The 18,057-nt window shown below is 60.6% G+C and overlaps 4 protein-coding genes across 5 annotated transcripts; 2 read left to right on the top strand and 2 right to left on the bottom strand.

Annotated features, from left to right (window-relative positions):
• Positions 1-77: 77 nt before the first annotated feature.
• On the top strand, positions 78-2,826 carry PFN1 (profilin 1). The gene is made up of 3 exons (XM_040453497.1): positions 78-374; positions 1,831-2,023; positions 2,623-2,826. Exons 1-3 carry the CDS (start codon positions 243-245, stop codon positions 2,718-2,720), a joined length of 423 nt encoding a protein of 140 aa, XP_040309431.1. The 5' UTR covers positions 78-242; the 3' UTR covers positions 2,721-2,826.
• A 660-nt stretch (positions 2,827-3,486) lies between these two features.
• RNF167 (ring finger protein 167) lies at positions 3,487-8,084 on the bottom strand. Of its 2 annotated transcripts, XM_040453492.1 has the most exons (10): positions 7,852-8,083; positions 7,215-7,718; positions 7,050-7,130; positions 5,693-5,818; positions 5,488-5,575; positions 5,219-5,309; positions 4,923-5,028; positions 4,685-4,778; positions 4,092-4,172; positions 3,487-3,993 (listed from the first exon to the last, which is right to left on the bottom strand). In XM_040453492.1, the coding sequence occupies exons 2-10, from the start codon at positions 7,296-7,298 to the stop codon at positions 3,692-3,694; spliced, it is 1,053 nt and encodes a 350-aa protein (XP_040309426.1). In that variant the 5' UTR covers positions 7,299-7,718; positions 7,852-8,083; the 3' UTR covers positions 3,487-3,691. The 2 variants fall into 2 exon arrangements, with proteins under 2 accessions (XP_040309426.1, XP_040309428.1); XM_040453494.1 differs by lacking the exon at positions 5,693-5,818 and having other exon boundaries at positions 7,852-8,084.
• Positions 8,085-8,182: 98 nt separating this feature from the next.
• SLC25A11 (solute carrier family 25 member 11) lies at positions 8,183-10,923 on the top strand. Its single transcript, XM_040453495.1, has 8 exons — positions 8,183-8,421; positions 8,990-9,142; positions 9,228-9,434; positions 9,619-9,709; positions 9,799-9,889; positions 9,974-10,073; positions 10,154-10,205; positions 10,309-10,923. The coding sequence occupies exons 1-8, from the start codon at positions 8,327-8,329 to the stop codon at positions 10,462-10,464; spliced, it is 945 nt and encodes a 314-aa protein (XP_040309429.1). The 5' UTR covers positions 8,183-8,326; the 3' UTR covers positions 10,465-10,923.
• A 2,284-nt stretch (positions 10,924-13,207) lies between these two features.
• GP1BA (glycoprotein Ib platelet subunit alpha) lies at positions 13,208-15,363 on the bottom strand. Its single transcript, XM_040453490.1, is given in 3 exon segments — positions 13,208-13,963; positions 13,966-15,049; positions 15,296-15,363. Coding segments are annotated over 2 exon segments (1,797 nt in total). The 5' UTR covers positions 15,044-15,049; positions 15,296-15,363; the 3' UTR covers positions 13,208-13,244.
• Positions 15,364-18,057: the final 2,694 nt, after the last annotated feature.

Genomic DNA, 18,057 nt, shown 5'->3' with positions numbered 1-18,057 from the left:
GGGGGGGAGGGAGGGAACGGGGAGCAGGCCCCGCCCCTGCCGCCCTTTGCAAATAAAAATCTAGGGGGGGGGGAGGAGCAGGAAGTGGCGGTGCGAGGGCTGCTGCACAGCTAGCAGAGCCGCGGTCCGGACGGCAGCGCGTGCCCCGAGCTCTCCACCTCCCCCCGCCCGCCAGCCCGAGGCCCCCGAGCCCAGCCCGCGGCCCCAGCAGCAGCGCCCAGAGCAGCCCCAGCAGCAGCGCCATGGCCGGGTGGAACGCCTACATCGACAACCTCATGGCGGACGGGACCTGTCAGGACGCGGCCATCGTGGGCTACAAGGACTCGCCCTCCGTCTGGGCCGCCGTCCCCGGGAAAACCTTCGTCAACATCACGGTAGTGCGACGCCCGCGCGCCCCGGGGCACCGGCCGGCCCGGACCCGGAGGGAGGGACTGGGGTGGGGGCGGGCGCGGTCCGGGGAGGACGGCGCAGGGCCGCCACCGGGTCCTGGTCCCGGACACGGCGCGGATGGCGGTTGCACGTGAGCGGGCCCTCCGCTGCCCCCCGAGCCCTACGCCCCGGGGCGGCGGCGCCCGTGCCTCCCGCCGCCCCGCTCCCCGCGACGGGGCGTTACATCCGGGGCACAGGGCGGGGAGGGGCGCGCCGCCCGGTGCCGAGGCCCACTTCCGCCTCGTTTAGGGCGGGGCGGGCTCCGCCGGGGCCGGGGACCGGCCAGGCGCCTGGGGACCCCCGGCCCCGCTTCCGGCGGCCGGCTCTCGCCCCGCCACCTTTGTTCCTCCCGCCGCGGGAGGGAGCCCCGGGCGCGTGGCCTGGGTCGCACGCCGGTCCCCGGGGCTCCCCGCCCTCCCGGCTCCGTTAGAGAGGGCGAGGCCGCCACACGCCCCCCCCCCCCCACGGGTCGGCACGCCGTGCCCCGCATTCCTGGGAGGCCCGTCCCGGAAGTCCCCTCGCCCTCCCTTCCCGCCATCCGGCGGGGCCCGGAGCGGGGGAACTTTGTGGGAAGTTGTAGGGCAGCGTGAGCTGAGGAATGAGGGATGACTCCTGCTGTCCCCATCACCACCTCCCCTGTCCACACTGCCCGGAAGTGGGGAGGGGGAGCGGAAGTTCGGGAGGGGGGGAAGGGGATTTCCGGGCGGGAGGGGACCGGATGTGGGGGTTTGGGGGGTTAGGGGGAGGGGGGAGAAAGGTTCCCTGGGGTAGTGGACCCGAGGGCTGGGTTTGCGGGTGTAGCCCTGGGCCCCCTTCAGAAGTTTTCCAACTTTCCCGGAAGGCCCCCAGGGCTTTGCTTCCTCATCTTGGGGCAGAGATACCTGGACCTACCCTAAGTCACTTGGAGACCCAGGCGTCCGGGCCCCTAACAACTCCTGCAGAACCTTTGACCAAATAAGGGCAAAGTTGCTTCTCCTGCTTCGCCCGCCCCCTCCCTTCCCCTCTGAGCTTCTGCTTTTCCTGAAGGAGAGTTCTGTGCATCCAAAGGCTCCCCATTCCATTCCACTCCACTCCTTTCCCTGGATTTTGGCCCCCTTTATTTCCTGGATTTGCTTTCCCTATTAAATGAGATCTTAATTTCCAGAGGAATATGTAGTCCCTTCCTAGGACCATTTTCTGGGTTTGAGGACCATGATCTTTTTGTGCACGAACTTTCAACAGCCCTTTTAAGGGTTTTTCAAATTTCTTAGATGTGCACAAAGCAGGTAACCTGTCCTCCTCGCTGGGGGGTGGGGGAGGGGTTCTAGCTTCCCCCTAGAAGTCGGGGGCAGGTGGGTCCTTGGAGAAGAGGGTGGGAACCTCCGTGTACTAACTTTGATGGGCGCTTCGTTCCCCTTCCAGCCAGCTGAGGTTGGTGTCCTGGTTGGCAAAGACCGGTCAAGTTTTTTCGTGAACGGGCTGACACTTGGGGGCCAGAAATGCTCTGTTATCCGGGACTCACTGCTACAGGACGGGGAATTTACCATGGATCTCCGTACCAAGAGCACCGGCGGAGCTCCCACCTTCAACATCACTGTCACCATGACTGCCAAGAGTGAGTTTCTCTTAATCTCTCCTGCTCCGAGATCCCCAGTGTACCTCCTGGTAGTCTTTTGGGTTCTTTTTCTGTGTGGTTCCCCCCAGTACAAAGGGATCCTAACAGCCTGCTGGATGCTGGGACGCCGGATAGTTCCTCCGGTTGTGTCTCAGTTCCTCATCTTGTAATATAAAGAGTTGAACTGTGTTACCTCTTCAGTTCCTTCCTGCCCTGAGACTTTCAGAGGAAAAACTCCGTTTTCTTGGAAGAGGTAGACTGGTGGTCAGAAGTTGGCACTTAAACTGGGTCTTTTGAATTCTTTTGTTAAAACCTGGAGGTGGCAGGCCCAACCCTGGTTATTTGTAGCCTGAACCAGAGTCCGCGGTATGCAGGCTTTTGGCCCCTAAATTTTAGCTTGTTCCTCTCCAGCTTTAAGCTTGATTTCCCCCTCCTGAAAAGCCCTATTGTTTCAGGGTGACTGACAGCCTGCCTGTGTGGGGGGGGGGGGGGGGGGGAGGAGGTTGGGTTACAGCCCCCAGGGCTGGACAGCTGCTGAACAGCTGGCAGGGGGTGGAATCGGGACACCTGGGTCCTAGCCTCCTTTCTCTTTCCTCCAGCGCTAGTCCTGCTGATGGGCAAAGAAGGTGTCCACGGCGGGATGATCAACAAGAAATGTTATGAAATGGCCTCCCACCTGCGGCGTTCCCAGTACTGACCTCGTCCACCCCTCCCCCCCCACCACCCCCACTGCTTTTGCACCCCTCTCCTTCCCATACACACACCTACACCATTTTTATTTTTTGGGCCATTACCCCACACCCCTTGTTGCTGCCAAAACCACACGGGCTGGGGGCTGGGGCTGGATGGACAGACACCTCCCCCTCCCTGTACCCCTCCTGTGTGTGGTTGGAAAACTTTTTTGTTTTTTGGGTTTTTTTTTTTGTTTTTTTTTTTTTTCTGAATAAAAAAGATTCTACTAACAAGGTGCTGTGTGGTCTGGCCTGGGTGTCAGGATGGACTGTCCCCATGACCTGCCTCCTTTATTTTGGCTTTGGGTTAGAAGGGGGTTGAGGGCATTACAACCCCCTTTATCTTGGCTTTGGGTTAGAAGGGGGTTGAGTCTAGAAATTTGAGCTTCCTTGCGCCTGGGCCAGGCCCAAGCACCTGCCTCTAGCCTACCTGGTCAGGTGGCCCAGCCCTTCCACAGTGGCACTTCCTAGCTGAATTGGGAGATAATGGAAAAGAGCCAGTCCGTCCCAGAGAATGGGTCCGGGCCTGCGGGCAAGGCAGGGCCAGTTGAGTCATCCTAGTGTGGGTGGGGCTCCCCCTCTCTGAGTCACAGTAAATGCCTGCTGGGGCTGTCCCCATGGCTACAGGTTATTCTCCAGGCACTCCCCTGCCCCTTTATGGCAAAAAAAAGGAGGGGGGCAATTACCCCCAAGGATAAGGAGTTCACCTATGTGAGAATGAGCTCACTCTTCCTCAGTTCACAAAAACTGTTTTATTAACCCCGAAAACGAAGACCCAGTCCCTCTACACCCTCAACCCCTTCAAAAGGATGGGGTTGGGCGAGGGAGAAACCTGGGGTGGACATGTCCCCTGTCCCTCAATCCGGGAAACCGGAGGGAGGAAAAGGGGCTGTGCAAATAGGTCTGTGGGGGGGGGGGGGGGGGCCCAAGGGGATTATTAGACCAGCAGGGCAGCTGAAGAGGAGGGAGCGGGCGGGGGATCCGCTGGAGATCCAGGGAAGGCCAGAGGGGTTGGAGCCAGGGAGCCGAAGGAGGTGGGAGGTGTGGGGCTGGAGCCCAGAAGCGGGGTCCGTTCTGAGACAGGTTGGTCCCCTGGCTCCCCTTCTTCATCACCCTCTGGCCCCTGAGTTTCGTCCTCCTGTTCCTCGTCCCCAGGACCCCGATGGACAGGCTGCTTGCAGATGGGGCAGGTCTTCCGGGTCTGGGTGAGCCAGGGGTCCACACAGCGGCTGTGGTAGGCTGCAAGAGGCACGGGGTGGGGTGGTGGGGGGAAGGGGTGAGGCACTGGCGCCTGTGGGGAGGCCTGGGGGCCCGGGCACAGGGAGTGGAGGCCTCACCATGAGCACAGGGGAGCACCCTCAGCCTGTCCCCGTCCTCATACTCGTCCAGGCAGATGGCACAGACGTCATACTGGTCTCCTGCGGGGAGGAAGGGAGTCCTCCCACTGAGCCACCCTGAGCCAGAAGAGCTGAGAAAGGGCAGGGTGAGGCCACAGGAGGGCACGAGGAATCAGGGGTTCGAAGGGAGGAGCAAAGAGAAGCAGAGGTAAGAAGGGAAGTGGGTTTCTTAGGGGGAGGAGCGGAGGGGGGGGGCAGGGCTCTGACTACAACCTTATATGGGCACTGGCGGCTCCAGGACCCAGAGACCCAGCCCCCCTCACCTGTGTCTTCCTCGGCCCAGTTCCTCCCCACTCCTGCCACGTCTCTGCTCTCTCCACCTCCCCTACAGGCAAGGTCAGTCCTCCATTCGTCCCCCAACTCTTCCATTTGATCACCCGTGCTTTCCACCGCCTGCCCTATTCCCGTCCTGTCCTCACCGGCCGTGTGGATAGAGCGAAGGAAGGGTGGCATCTCTGCCCCTGGTCTCCTGAGCTCAAACTCCTTTGGAACCATCTGGGAGAAAGGCCCCGTCTCCCCCTTGTGCCCCTCACCCTTCTGATAGTCATGCGTGGGAATCTGTTTCAGCTGCTCTTTGGTCAGTCGATTCCGCTGGAGCCGTTTCCGGTGCTGGACACAACGGACTATCTGGGGAGGGGGGGGGAGCGGACGGATCCACTTTAGGGAGCAAGACTGGGCCAACCCAGCACAAACCACCGCCACCTCCCGACCTAGATCCCGTCTGGCTTTAGAGGCCTCCAGCCCTCCCACCGCACTCCCCAGGCCACTCACCATCACTGCTCCCATGGCCAAAACCAGCAGCCCCACGATCCCTGTAAAAGGGATGAGGTAGTAGCCCAAAGGGAAGCTGTTGTCTGGGACCAGCAGCACCCGAGCCCTGAGAAAGGAATACCGATATCAGAGGAGCGGGAAAGACAAGGAAGAGGCACAGGGTGGTGCTGGGTGAGGCCCGCAGACGGGGAAGGCGTGAGAAGAAAGTCCAGAGGCAGCGTATGAAGGGCCCCGGGGCCTGGCCTCCAGGGGGGCGTGGAGAGACGGGGGACGGCGGGAAGGAGGGCACATCCTACCCCTTCTCGTAGACGAAGAGGGTGCGCAGGTACTCGGAGCTCGTCTCCCCGATAAACACAGACGGGATCCAGATCTGCTGCTGGATTTCCTCTGCAGGGATCAGTGCGTCACCCCGGGGACCCGGTCCTCCCCTCGCATCCCCTGCTAACACTGCTAACGCGGTGGCTCTTTCGCTCCATCCCGCCCAAAGGACTGACTCGTTTTCTCCAAGCTCTCAGCGCCCCCACCATCTCGGCCTCAGCCCGGCCGTCCACACCCCCGACCTCACCGCTGTTCCACACCATGTTCAGAAGCTCGTTGGAGTTCACGTTGTGCACCACAGCTGCACCGTACCCCGCCTTCTGAGCATTGAGGACCTAGGGAGACAAGGCACGGGATGGGGTGTAAGGGACCGTCGCGGCCCTCGCCTCCCTCCACTCCCGGCGCCTTTTGTCACCCTCCGCTTCCCAGCCCCCCACTCCACATTCAGCAACCTTGAGGTCAAAGTTGCAGTCGAATCTTCGTAGCAGTGCAATAAAGACTGACCCGTTGACCGGGGCTGGGGGCGGCGGGGCAATGGGGCTGCAGGCATTGGCCGGGTGAGCCTCCACAAGGAAGCCCTGGGGAAGGGAAGCAAACAGCAGTTGGATTTCACCTGCTTGGGGTCCGCTCCCCACAAGGGCCCACCAAGCACACTGGCTCCCCCGTGCTGCACATACTCTGCCCCTCACTTTTCGTTTGTGGGGTGGGGGCGCCCTGCCGGAGTCAGGTACATCAAACAGCATCTCTTGACCCGACCTCCCACCACCTCTCTCCCTGCACCGGATGGGCTTACGCCCCACACTCTGCGCTGATTCAAACCCTGCCACCTTCCAGGCTCCCACATTGTAAACCAATTCTCCACTCATCCACGTCCCTTTCTCTCAAGCTCCACTTCACATCTCCTCCTGCAGCACAAACTCCTACAGAACATACTCCCCTCCGGTAAAAAAAAAAAAAAATCCCCAAATCGAATCACTTGTGCTAGGCCCCACATCGCCAAACTTGACACCTGACTGAATTACAATTTCAAGCCTCCCCACGAGAATGGAATCTTAACCGAATGGAACCTTAACCGGTCGATCTGGAATCACTTGGTCAGAACGACTGAGGTCCTCTGCGGGATGGACCCCTGCCCTCCCTTTAAGAAAAGTATCCTCCCGCAATCACCTTTACTGCCAGCCTAACTTACTTGTTCTGCCTCTTCCTGCCTATAAAAAAGCCTTTTTGTTTTTGTACGCCTCTTCTAAGTCCCGTCTGCTAGGTAGGATGCCGTCCAATTTAGCCAAACTGTTATCTAAAGCAGTCAGACCCTTTAAAAGTCCCACGCTTAGACTTTGTCTTTCTGCCTTCAATTATTCAACTACCCATCTTACAAACGACTGGCCCAAAGAAATTCTTGCCGAACGGCAGCCTTCGTGAAATACCCCAAAACTCCATATCTAACTTCATTCTCACAATAACCCTGGGAAAACATCTCTTACCCCATTTTACGGCGAAACAAACCAAAGGTGCAGAGACATACAACGACTTTGCCCAGCCTCGTAAGACCTACGAGTGGCTCCTAAGACGCTACTGATAAGCACCACTTCGCCCCGCCTCTTATCTACCTCCGTGTCCATCACAGGGCTGAGATCCAGGAGCCGACTTGGTCTTCTCCCTCCAGATTCTGAATTCCACGCTAGATGTGCTCCTGCACTGAGCTCCTAACCTGCCTCCTCTCCCACCTCCAGCTTCACGCAAGGGCAAGGCTCCTCCACCCCCACCCAGAAGAGAGGATGCAGGGAAACAGACAAAAGGGAAGGAAGTCACCTGAAGTCCCTCTTGGCTCAGGGCAGCCCCAAAGAGCGCTGGCAGGTCTGCAAAGTCCATGCTGGCATTGTGGTCCGAGGTCTGCGCACGAGAGAGAGTCCATGTTGCCCCTGAGCCTGCAGCCCCGCCCCTCCGTACCCTTCCCCCGCCAGCCCCCGGACTCACCGCTCGAATGAGCCCGCGGGTGGGGGTCGCTCCCCAGAGCACGGCAGCCACAACCACAGGAAGCGGGAAGGCCGCGGGGTGCATGGCAGCGGGAGGGGAGCGGCAGGAGAGGCCGCGTCCCGGTAGCAGGAGCAGCAGCGGAGGTGCGCGCCCTCTCCTCCTCTCCTTCAGGATCCCAGGGGTCCAACCGCCCCCAGGCCCCGCTTCCCAGCTACATGGGGGCGCGGGGAAGGAAGGAACCCCGGGTCCGGGAGTGGGGCAGCCAACCCGTTCGGTGAGGGCGGGGAAGGAGGCACTAAACGTATCCTACTCGGGTACAGGGACAAGCTCGGGAAGGGAGACCAAGGCAAACATAGGTGACAGAAAAACTTCTGGGTGGGGGCGCTCGAGGAGGCGGGACTTCCGGACAGGTGGGCTGTCTTCCCAGCTGCTGGAGCAGGGCTTCCGGGAAAGAAAGTCAGGCCGCCTCCAGCACTGGGTGCTCGGGAGGAAGGACTTCCGGTCCTAAAAGGCCGTCGAAAGAAAGGTTAGAGGTAGAGGGAGTGCCTCTGCAGATGCAGGGAGCGTCGAAACCCCAGAAAACCTAATCGCTTCCCCTTCAAATGCCCGGGATTTTGGAGCTGCCCGCTTTACAAACCTCTCCACTCCGGCCGCCGCGGCGGCTGCGGTGCCTTCAGGTCTCGCGAGAGTCCTCACCACACCTTCCCTTCCACGAGCTGTGTGCTTGCCGTGTCTATCGCGAGAGACACTTCCTCCCTCCCCTCCTCCCCCAAATCTGGCTTCCCGAGGTCACTTTGTCTCGCGAGATCTCCTGACTATTTTCCCGCGAGTCCAATTCGGTGAAAACTGCGTCTAAGCGATGGCTTCCTAAACCAGCCACACCCCTTCCCGCACCCAGCCTCGAAGCCCCGCCTTCGGCCCCGCCCTCCTCCCGGTCTCCTTTGCGCCGCGCGCCTGCGCCTGCGCCTGCGCCGGCTTCCAGCTGGAGCTGGACCCGAGAGCCGGAGGGGCGTGCGCGCGCGCCCTCGGCCCTGTTGCGCGCGCGGTGTCACCTTGGGCGCGAGTGGGGCCGCGCGCGCGCAGGACCCGGAGCTGGGGGCCATTGAGTGGCGATGGCGGCGACGGCGAGTCCCGGGGCCGGCGGGATGGACGGAAAGCCCCGCACCTCCCCCAAGTCCGTCAAGTTCCTGTTTGGGGGCCTGGCCGGGTAAGCTCTGGCCCCAGGGATGGGACGGGAGGAGGAAAGGGACGGGTGCCAGGAACCGAGCCCGGTTCATCTTTGGGTCTGTTGCGGCGAACGGAGCCGGCTCGGGGTCAGCGCGGCCCCCGGCGTATTGTGAGGTCCTTGATGGGCCGTCAGGACCTCTTCACCCACTGCAGGACCCCTGCTGGTCTGCGTACTGGGTCATTGCTCGGCTTTCCCGGGTTGTGTGGGGTTCCAGGTCATTGCATGGCTCCTGTCGCGCTACGTGAAGTCCCAGGTCATGAATGCCCACCTCCTTTCCCCCGGGGTCGGACTGCTTCCAGTTCCAGGTCACCGCTTGACCCCCTTGACCGGAGCACTTTCATTGCACGGTCCTCGTTGGATCACTGGACTTTTCAGATCTATTGTTCTTGGTCCGGGTAGAAGCTTATGCACATACCCACTAGTCTCCTGAACGCTTAGTTAGTCACGTGAAAGGCTTTGCACTTTGTGATCCCTTGTTGCCAGGTTCCAGTGGGCATTGGTAGGTCCGAGACACGTGGCCCTTGACTCTGCTTCTGCCTTCCTCCAGGATGGGAGCCACAGTTTTTGTGCAACCGCTGGATCTGGTGAAGAACCGGATGCAGCTGAGCGGGGAAGGAGCCAAGACACGAGAGTACAAAACCAGCTTCCATGCCCTCACCAGCATCCTGAGGGCAGAAGGGCTGCGGGGCATTTACACTGGGTACTGAGGCCACAGGAGAGGGGACAGGGTATGGGCTGGCAGCTCCTGGACCTTGGCCTGATGCACTGACTCCTTCGCTCCCCAGGCTGTCAGCTGGCCTGCTGCGCCAGGCCACCTACACCACCACCCGCCTTGGCATCTACACGGTGCTGTTTGAGCGCCTCACTGGGGCTGACGGTACACCCCCTGGCTTTCTGCTGAAGGCCCTGATTGGCATGACGGCCGGTGCAACTGGTGCCTTTGTGGGAACACCAGCTGAAGTGGCTCTCATCCGCATGACTGCCGACGGCCGGTGAGTTCCAGGTCAGGTGGCACCCTAGCTCCGTTCCCTGGAATCTAAAGTCAGAGGACTGGTTTCTTATCGTTGGTCTGGAGCTGAGCATTGATGTGTTCTGGCCTCCCTTTCTTTGCTCCTGTGGGGCCGGGGGGCGGGCCGGGCCTATCCTGAGCTCGACCCCTTCCTGTTTTCCCACCAGGCTTCCGCCTGACCAGCGCCGGGGCTACAAAAACGTGTTTAATGCCCTGATTCGAATCGCCCGGGAGGAGGGAGTGCCCACACTGTGGAGGGTGAGTGAAGGGGCCGGAGGCTGGGGCGGGGGGGGGGGGGGGGCACGTCCCCACCGTTTCTGACACACACCGCCCCCTCCTCTCCACAGGGCTGCATCCCTACCATGGCTCGTGCTGTCGTGGTCAACGCGGCCCAGCTCGCCTCCTACTCCCAGTCCAAGCAGTTCTTACTGGACTCAGGTAAGACCCAGAGCTGGGCTCTTGGCCCCTGGCCTGGCCTGGGCCAGCTCTGAGCTGACTGTCACCCCACTCTGCCTCCCCCAGGCTACTTCTCCGACAACATCCTGTGCCACTTCTGCGCCAGCATGATCAGTGGCTTGGTCACCACTGCCGCCTCCATGCCCGTGGACATCGCCAAGACCCGGTGAGCGTGCAGGCCCGGTCCCGGAGGGGGATAGGAGGGCCCGCTTTATGTCTCTCAAGCGCCTGCTTCCTCCTCTCCAGGATCCAGAACATGAGAATGATTGACGGGAAGCCAGAATACAAGAACGGGCTGGTGAGGAAGCTGGGCTGGGGCTCAGGCTGGAGGGTGGTGACGGTGGGGAAGAGGGACACAGCCCTAGAAGCCAGGCCTTAACCCTGCCTGCCTGCCCGTTTAGGACGTGCTGGTGAAGGTTGTCCGCTACGAGGGCTTCTTCAGTCTGTGGAAGGGTTTCACGCCCTACTACGCCCGCCTGGGCCCCCACACCGTCCTCACCTTCATCTTCTTGGAGCAGATGAACAAGGCCTACAAGCGTCTCTTTCTCAGTGGCTGAGGCAGGCAAGGGGCCCAGAGCCGGTGTGCCAGGGCTCCCCTCACCCGCTGCCCCCACAGTCAATGCGCCCCCGAGGGCCTGGACTCCGCTGCCCTGGGCCCCTGTATTTATTTTTCCTCCACGGTCTGGTTCTCTCCTTTGCGGTAAAGGACTTTGGTCTGTCCTGCCCCTGCGTCACCTCGCCCTCCCTGTCCCGATCCTCGTGACATCTCTGCCCCTGGCTGTGCCTCAGAGGGAGTTGGGAAAGTCCCTGAGGATTTCCGGTCTCCTCTTGGGTGTTAGTTTCAGGGCATGTAGGACAGCAGAGGACCCGCCTTCTCAGTGGGTAAACCAAGGCAGACCTGAGGGGACAGGAGACGGCAGAAGCCGTGGGGACGGTCACAAGGTCTGCAGTGGGAGGACGTGACCCTTCCTCCACCTCACTGAGGACACGATCAATAAATCGGATTGATGACACCACCCCCAGATCTGGATAGTTGTGAGGGGGGTGGAGGGGAGGAAGCCGGACGGACGAGGGGAGGTCCCTGGGAAACAAAAACCGGAGTTTCTAAGCAAAGTTGTTAAAAGAAGAGGCGAACGCCGCCGTGTAAAACAGCGTTGTCGTCACAGCAGGTAAGGAGACGAAAGCGCGGGTCCCGCCAGCCACTAGAGTCAGTCCGAGGATGTCAGAATCACCTCACGTGATTCCTAGGAAAAGCCTCCGGGCTCCCGTGGCTCTTACTGCAGCCCAAAGAGGAGGGAACGAGGAGTCAGTGGGGAAGGCTGACCTGTGGGAAGAGGGTGATTGAAAGAAATCCGCGTGGAGCTGGGGCCCCCAAAGCCTGGAGGCTTGAGGAGATGGGGTGTGTTAGCCACAATCCTGATCTGAGCCCTACCCTGCCGAGAGTGACTACGTTCCCCGTTTTCTTTAGAAGAAAGATTCCCAGGCGGTGCCTCAAGGAGCCTAAAAACATCCCGGGGCATAAAAGGGCACTGGAAGGTCAACTGGAAGGAAGGCTGGGCAGCCTGAGGCCCCGAAGGCTCCTGAGCCAGGCCCGGGGACAGGCAGGCAGCAGGTGGGAACCGTCTGCTTGGCAGAGCCTTGTCCGGAGAAGAGGTGGGGCTCGGCGGTCTGGCGCCCCCGCCGGGCCCTCCCGGTTCTGCCTCTCGCCTTACCCTCTCTGGGCACCTGCTGGCCTGGCCGTGGTGGCCGCTCTGAGACACTGGGAGCCTGGAGCTTGTCCTTAGGAGGTTCCGAGTCCAGCGGGGAGGATGGCCCGCGAGCAGGCGGTAAAGGGAGGAGAGCAGCAGACCGTCGCAGGGTAACGCAGGTAGAGCTGGTGAACAGCGGGGCATCTGGCCCAGCCTGGGAGAGAGGCCTGTGCTAGCGGTACTCGGGCTGGGTGGGGCAGCGCTCCTGGCCGGCAGGAGAGCAGAGGCTCAGAGGGAGAATGCTGCAGAGCCGGTGATCTGGAAGTCGGCAACAGCTGGAACACAGGTGGTGAGGCGCCTGTTGTAAGAGGTTCGTTGGGACAGCGCGTAGAAGCCCTTGGCGGCCAAGCTCAAGATTGATGTATCCAGGGAAGCATTCCAGGCAGGAGAGGAGCGCGGTCAGGTTTTCAAGCTGGCGCCATCTGGAGAAGGGGGTCTGGAGCCAGAAAGGCTCAGCTTGCACTCCCATTGTCCGGGCTGCGAGCCCCGGCTTGGGCTGGCGACCCCAGAGGAGAGAAAGCCCGGCTCGGTGCGCTGGGGAAAGGGCACGGTCGAGAGAAGCAGGGGGGAAGTGGGTTCCGTTTGCCTGTGTTCTAGCTTAGGAGTGGGAGGCTTCACTGAGACCACTCGGTACAACCCACCAAGGTGGGCACATCACCAGCCCCGCTCCCATCCGTGCCTCGGACCTGAGCAGAGCAGGAGGCCCCGCCTTGGCTCCTCGGAGGCCCCAGGCACGGGGGCCGCTCCAGGGAAGCTTAGGTTTTGAGCTGACACCAGTGCTCGCGGTGGTGAGGGGCTGCCCCCCTGGAGGAGGCAGGGGGCGTGGCTTGCCAGGCTGTTGGGTGAGGAGTGATCCAACTAGGGTGGGGGCAGTGGGGCCTCAGATGGGCCACCGTTTTCCTCTCCAAAGGAAAGGAACTCTTCTTCGTGAAGCTTTTTTTTTTTAAACACAAATACCTTACAGTGGTAGAAAACTTAGGAAATGCTAAGCAGAGGAAAAGAAAATAAAACCACCGTGTTTATGCTACCCAGGGGTCATCAGGGCTCACGTTTGTTTTTTTTAATGTTTATATTTTGACAGACAGAGACAGAGCGTGAACAGGGGAGGGGCAGAGAGAGAGGGAGACACAGAACCCGAGGCAGGCTCCAGGCTCCGAGCTGTCGGCACAGAGCCCGACGCGGGGCTCAAACTCACGAACCGCGATATCGTGAGCTGAGTGTTAACTAATTGAGCCACCCAGGCGCCCCAGGCTCCCATCTCGATATGTCTCTTTCCAGGTCTTTTCAGTACACACGTGTGAGAGTGCTGATTGGTGCATCTCCTTTTTCCTGAAGCGTCCCCCAAGGTGATGGCAATAGCCTAGCGGTCTGGGACCCTCCCCCGCCGCAGCGTGGGGAGCCTTGTTCTATGAGCTCCTGGCTCCCGCATCTCACCACCCCCGCGGCTTTGCCGAGGTTGTGCCCGTGCTATGGAGAAGAGGCTTCGGATAAAGGAAAAGTAATTACCCCCCCCCCCCCACCCCCCAAGCTAGATCCCGACAGGAAAGCCGTCACATCACAGCCTCTCAAGGTCCCCGCATCCCCCAGCCTCAGAGGCTGTGGCCAGAGTACCTAATGCCCACCGTGCCCAGCAGGTCCTGACCACGACCCAGACTCAGGGCTGAGGGCCGCCGTCCTGCCACCAGAGGCCCCACGCGGCCGTTAGCCCGCACCCACAGGAAGAGGCTGGAGCGGAAAGTGGGCAGTGAGCCTGCAAGGAAAAGGAGCCAGGCGCGGGGCACGGGCACTTGCTTCCCCCTCTGCAGCTCCAGATGCGTGGTGTATGTGGCTGTGGCCGGGGCCTGTGGCGTCACACGGCGGTCCCGGGCCAGTAGCAGGATAAGGACCACGGAAGCAAACAGAAGCCAGAGGAGACCCAAAACGTAGAAGCCCAGGGGAAGGAGGCAGCACGCGTCCCGGCCGAGGGAAGGGTCATTTCTGGGGCTGCGTGCATTCTCTCGAGCCACCCCCTGAGCCTCTGGGAGGGTAGTTGTGGCACGTGGCCAGGTCGTAAGGAATGAGGTGGCTTTGGGGGTGGTTAAGAATGTGGTTATTTCAGAGGTGGTTGGGGTGGTGGGTATGGTGGGCTCCGGGGTGGGGGAGGTCGTGGTGGTGGGGGGCGTCGTGGTGGGGGTCGTGGGGGGCTCCGGGGTGGGGGAGGTCCTGGGGGAGGTTGTGGTCGTGGGGGTCGTGGGGGGCTCCGAGGTGGGGGGGGTCCTGGGGGGGGGGGGCCCGGGGGGCGCCGCGGTGGGGGGCTCGGGGGGCGCCCCACGGGGGGGGGGGTCGTCGTGGGTTCCGGGGTGGTCACGGATGTATTCTGACTCTCAGTGGACTCTTGGGTAGAAGACAGATAGGGCGTCTGGCTGTGTGGATAATCAGACGTTGGGTAGAGTGGGGGCCAGTGGGTTGTGCGGGCTTTGGCGTTGGTGGAGAGCGTGACCCCAGCCGTGGTGGAGGGGTCCTCGTCCTCATACTCGTCATAGCCTATGTCCGCATCCCCGAGGGTGGGGCAGCCCTTCCCCGGGTAGGTGTAGACGGGTGTGTTGGCCAAGTTGACGCATCGCACGCTTTCCACGTTGGGGGTCATGGCCTTGACGTCTACTCCTTCCTTCCACAAGTAGACGTTATTGGGGTTGTTCTGCAGCCAGCGAGTGAAGTAGAGGATCTCGCAGTCGCAGGACCAGGGGTTGCTGTGCAGGAAAGCGAAGGGCAGGAGGAGGTCCCCAAAGAAGTTCTTCGGGATGGTCCGCAGCCAGTTCCCCTGGAGGTACAGGGTGTCGAGCTCCTCCAGTCCTTCCAGGAGCCCAGGGGGCAGCTCGTTCAACTTGTTGTCGGCCAGGCTGAGCTTCCTCAGCCGGGGGGTGGGCCCCAGGAGCCCGGGCGGCAGCGTCTTCAGCTTGTTGCCCTGCAGGTAGAGCTCGTGGAGTTGGCTCAGGCCGTCCAGGGCACTATGGGACAGCGAGGTCAGCTCGTTGAAGGACGCGTCGAGGGTGTTGAGCGCCGGCAGGGCCCGTCCCAGCGGGGGCAGGCTTCGCAGCTTGTTGTGGGAGACGTCCAGGGTCTCCAGCGCGGGCAGCGTCCCGTCCATCTGCAGGTGGGTCAGCTGGCTTTGGCTCAGGTGCAGCTGGGCGAGCCGGGTCAGAGGCAGCAGGGAGGCCGTGGAGAAGGTGCCCAGGGGGTTCTCGCCCAGGCGGAGGATGGCCGTGTCGGCCGGCAGGTCGGGAGGCGGCGCCTTGAGCCCCCGGTTGTCACAGTTCACTTCCACCTGGCTGGTCACCTGGGAGACCTCGCAGACGGACTGGGGGCGGGAAGGGCTCGGCAGCAACAGCAGCAACAGGAGGAGAGGCATGGGGGCCTGGCCGGGAAGGGGGGGGGTGCTTAAGTGGGCACCTCGGGGCCCCGGGGCACTAGGCCCCGCCCAGACTCTAGCCCCCCACCCCCACCCCCAGCCTCTGGGACCCCTGCCGACCGAGCTCCCACACGTCCTGTCCCCGCCCCCCCGCCGCTGCCGTCTCCCACCCTCGCCCCCCAAAGCCTGGACAGCACCACGTCCTCGTCCTCACCCCTCCCTCGGGGCCCCCAGCCCCCAAGTCCCGCTTACGGGCCAGCGCAAAGACCTCCGAAGGCACAGAGCTGCTGCCACGGTGGCTCCGTCCTTTGCTCTTCCAACTCCAGGGAGGGCCTGCTCGGGCGGGTGGCAGGAAGGGCTCGGGGAGGGGGAGGAAACGCCAGCCCGATAGGGACTCCTGTGACCCGGGAGCTGTCTCCCTCCCGGACACAGGCCCTTATCATCTCCTTCCACGACTGTCCCCCGCGCTCCTTGTGGCTCCGTTCTCCCGCCGGGCGGACCGGGACTGGACTCCAACCACCACCTTCGCCCGGCTTTTAAGCCTCCGGCCGCCGCTCTCTGCCCCTCACTGTTGCCTTCTTACGGTCTCCAGTGTTGACCCTCACCTCCCTCTGCCTTTTCCCCCTGTCTCTAGCATGGTCCCTCCCACCCCACCCCCAACCCACTGGCTCAGTTCTGGTCGAGGTCGCCAGTGCCAGCGCTCTACGCCCACTGGGCGCTTCTCCGTTATGATCTTAACGTGTTTTCTGCGACCCACATCACCACCGTCTCTTCCGCTCGGGACTCATGACGCACACTCCTCTGGCTGGACTTTCTTTGTAGATTCCTCTTTGGCCCTTCGTGAGAAGTTCACCCCCGGAGTTTGGCCTTTGGCCCTCTCCTTTTCTTTCTTTCTTTCTTTTTTTTTTTTTTTTGACATTTATTTTTGAGAGGGACAGAGCACAAGTGGGGAGGGGCAGAGAGAGAGAGAGGGGGAGACAGAATCCAAAGCAGGCTCCAGGCTCCGAGCTGTCAGCACAGAGCCCGATGCGGGGCTCGAACCCACTAACTGTGAGATCATGATCTCAGCTGAAGTCAGACACTCAACCGACTGAGCCACCCAGGCGCACGCCCCTCCTCTTGTGCTACACAAACACCTGGGATCACCCTCTTTCTTTTCCTTGCTTTTCAACCACACCTACACCCCAGTGACTCAAACCTATGTCTAGCCCAGACCCCTCTCCTGAGACCCAAACCCCTAGGTCCCCCTGCCCTTTGGAATCCTTGGATGTCCCACAGGCATTGAAGCTGCGTGTTCAAAACTGAGATACACCCCCTGTTGTCCAACCCGGCGAATGGTACCACCATCCACGCATTTGGCCGCTCAGTACCAACAGATCCCTGATGGCCACCCTGAACCCTTCCCCTCTCATTCCCTGTCCAACCTGTCACCTGGTCACGCTCATTTCAGCTCCTAATCTCTCTGAAATCCACTTTTCCTGTTCCCACCGCCACCATCGCCAGTCCGAGGTACCATTTTCTTTCTACACCCCACTGCGACAGCCTCCCAGCTGGTCTCCTGACTCTGGCCTCCCTTCTGCCCGACCCTCACTTATCTGGGAAGTTCCAGCCCAGAATTTCTTCCTTTGGAAAGCCTTTTAAGACCTCCAAGACTTGGGGTACCCGGCTGGCTCAGTTGGTGGAGCATGTGACTCTTGGTCTCAGGGTCATGAGTTCGAGGCCCACGTTGGGTGTAGAAATCACTTCAAACAAACAAAACAACAACAACAAAAGCTTCCCAAGACCAAGTTAGGTGCCTATAAGAAAGTGAGCTGCCGTGTCTGTTGGTTCTCTTCCCGATGATGAACATGCTCCACCTACTGTCCCCACAAGGGACGTCACGGGCCTGCTCCTGTCTGCTCAGCACCGGTGACACTTGAGCCAGATGCAGTGAATGTCCAGATCTGCCATTTATCTCATTAGCCTGCTGCAAAGAGTACCTGAAACCATGGAGAAAGCAAGGAGTCAAGCAGCAGGAAGTGAGGTGACAAGTTGCAGAGAGAGAGAGAGAGACCACGGTGTGGAGTAGGGCCCCTGGGGCTGCTGAGCTTGGCTACATTTGTATGGGTCAGGGGTTTCGTGTAAGCCTCAGAGAACATTCAGGCTGACTTAGAACGAAAGAGGATTTCTTACAAATACATTGGCTCCTCCCCGGGCTGTACCCGGTAAGGGGCTACAGAACCAGACTTGGAACAGGGCCAGGCTGCGGAACGAGTCTGGTGAGCAAAACTCTGCTCCTGCCGCAAGACGGGGTCACTGGAGCCCGCACTGCTCCAGCTGCTGATACGGAAACTCAGCGCAGCCTCCCTGCCCTGACGTGGCACCTACCGCCTTGGGAAGCCAGGGTGGGTGTGAGGGGGACGGGTCGTAAGCCGGTGACCCAGCTGCCAGGGAGCCCAGGAAAGCCGACAGCGTTTTCCCAGCTTCTGTAAGAGGAGGCCGCGTCGGCTTCCTCGAAGATGCCTACATTGAAGGTTTTTGCAGACGTAGAAGCGAGGGATTCATACACTTTGGCACCTGCTGAAATGATCCAGTGTTTTCGTTTCTTCACATGTTAATGTTCTGATTTTTTTTTTTCTTCTAATCTTGCATCTTTGAATGCCTGGGAGTAACATTAGTCGGCCATTATGAATTCTTCTTTTTTTTTTTTTTACGTGTATTTATTATTGACAGACAGAGTGTGAGCTGGTAAGGGGCAGAGAGAGAGGGAGACACAGAATCCGAAGCAGGCTCCAGGCTCTGAGTTGTCAGCACAGAGCCCGACGCGGGGCTAGAACCCATGAGCCATGAGATCATGACCTGAGCCGAAGTTGGAAGCTTGATGGACTGAGCCACACAGGCGCCCCTCTTTTAATATAATTGTAGGTTGGCTTGCTCACATTTTATTTAGAATTTTCACATCTAGGGATGCCTGGGTAGGGCTGAGTGGGTCAAGCGTCTGTCTCTCGATAGCAGCTCAGGTCTTTTTTTTTTTT

The sequence above is a fragment of the Herpailurus yagouaroundi genome, unplaced genomic scaffold, assembly GCF_014898765.1.
Source record: "Herpailurus yagouaroundi ecotype Mexico unplaced genomic scaffold, PumYag 208, whole genome shotgun sequence".
Lineage (NCBI taxonomy): Eukaryota > Metazoa > Chordata > Mammalia > Carnivora > Felidae > Herpailurus > Herpailurus yagouaroundi.
Note: the sequence above shows the minus strand (reverse complement) of the source record. Positions and strands in the feature narration are given on the sequence as shown.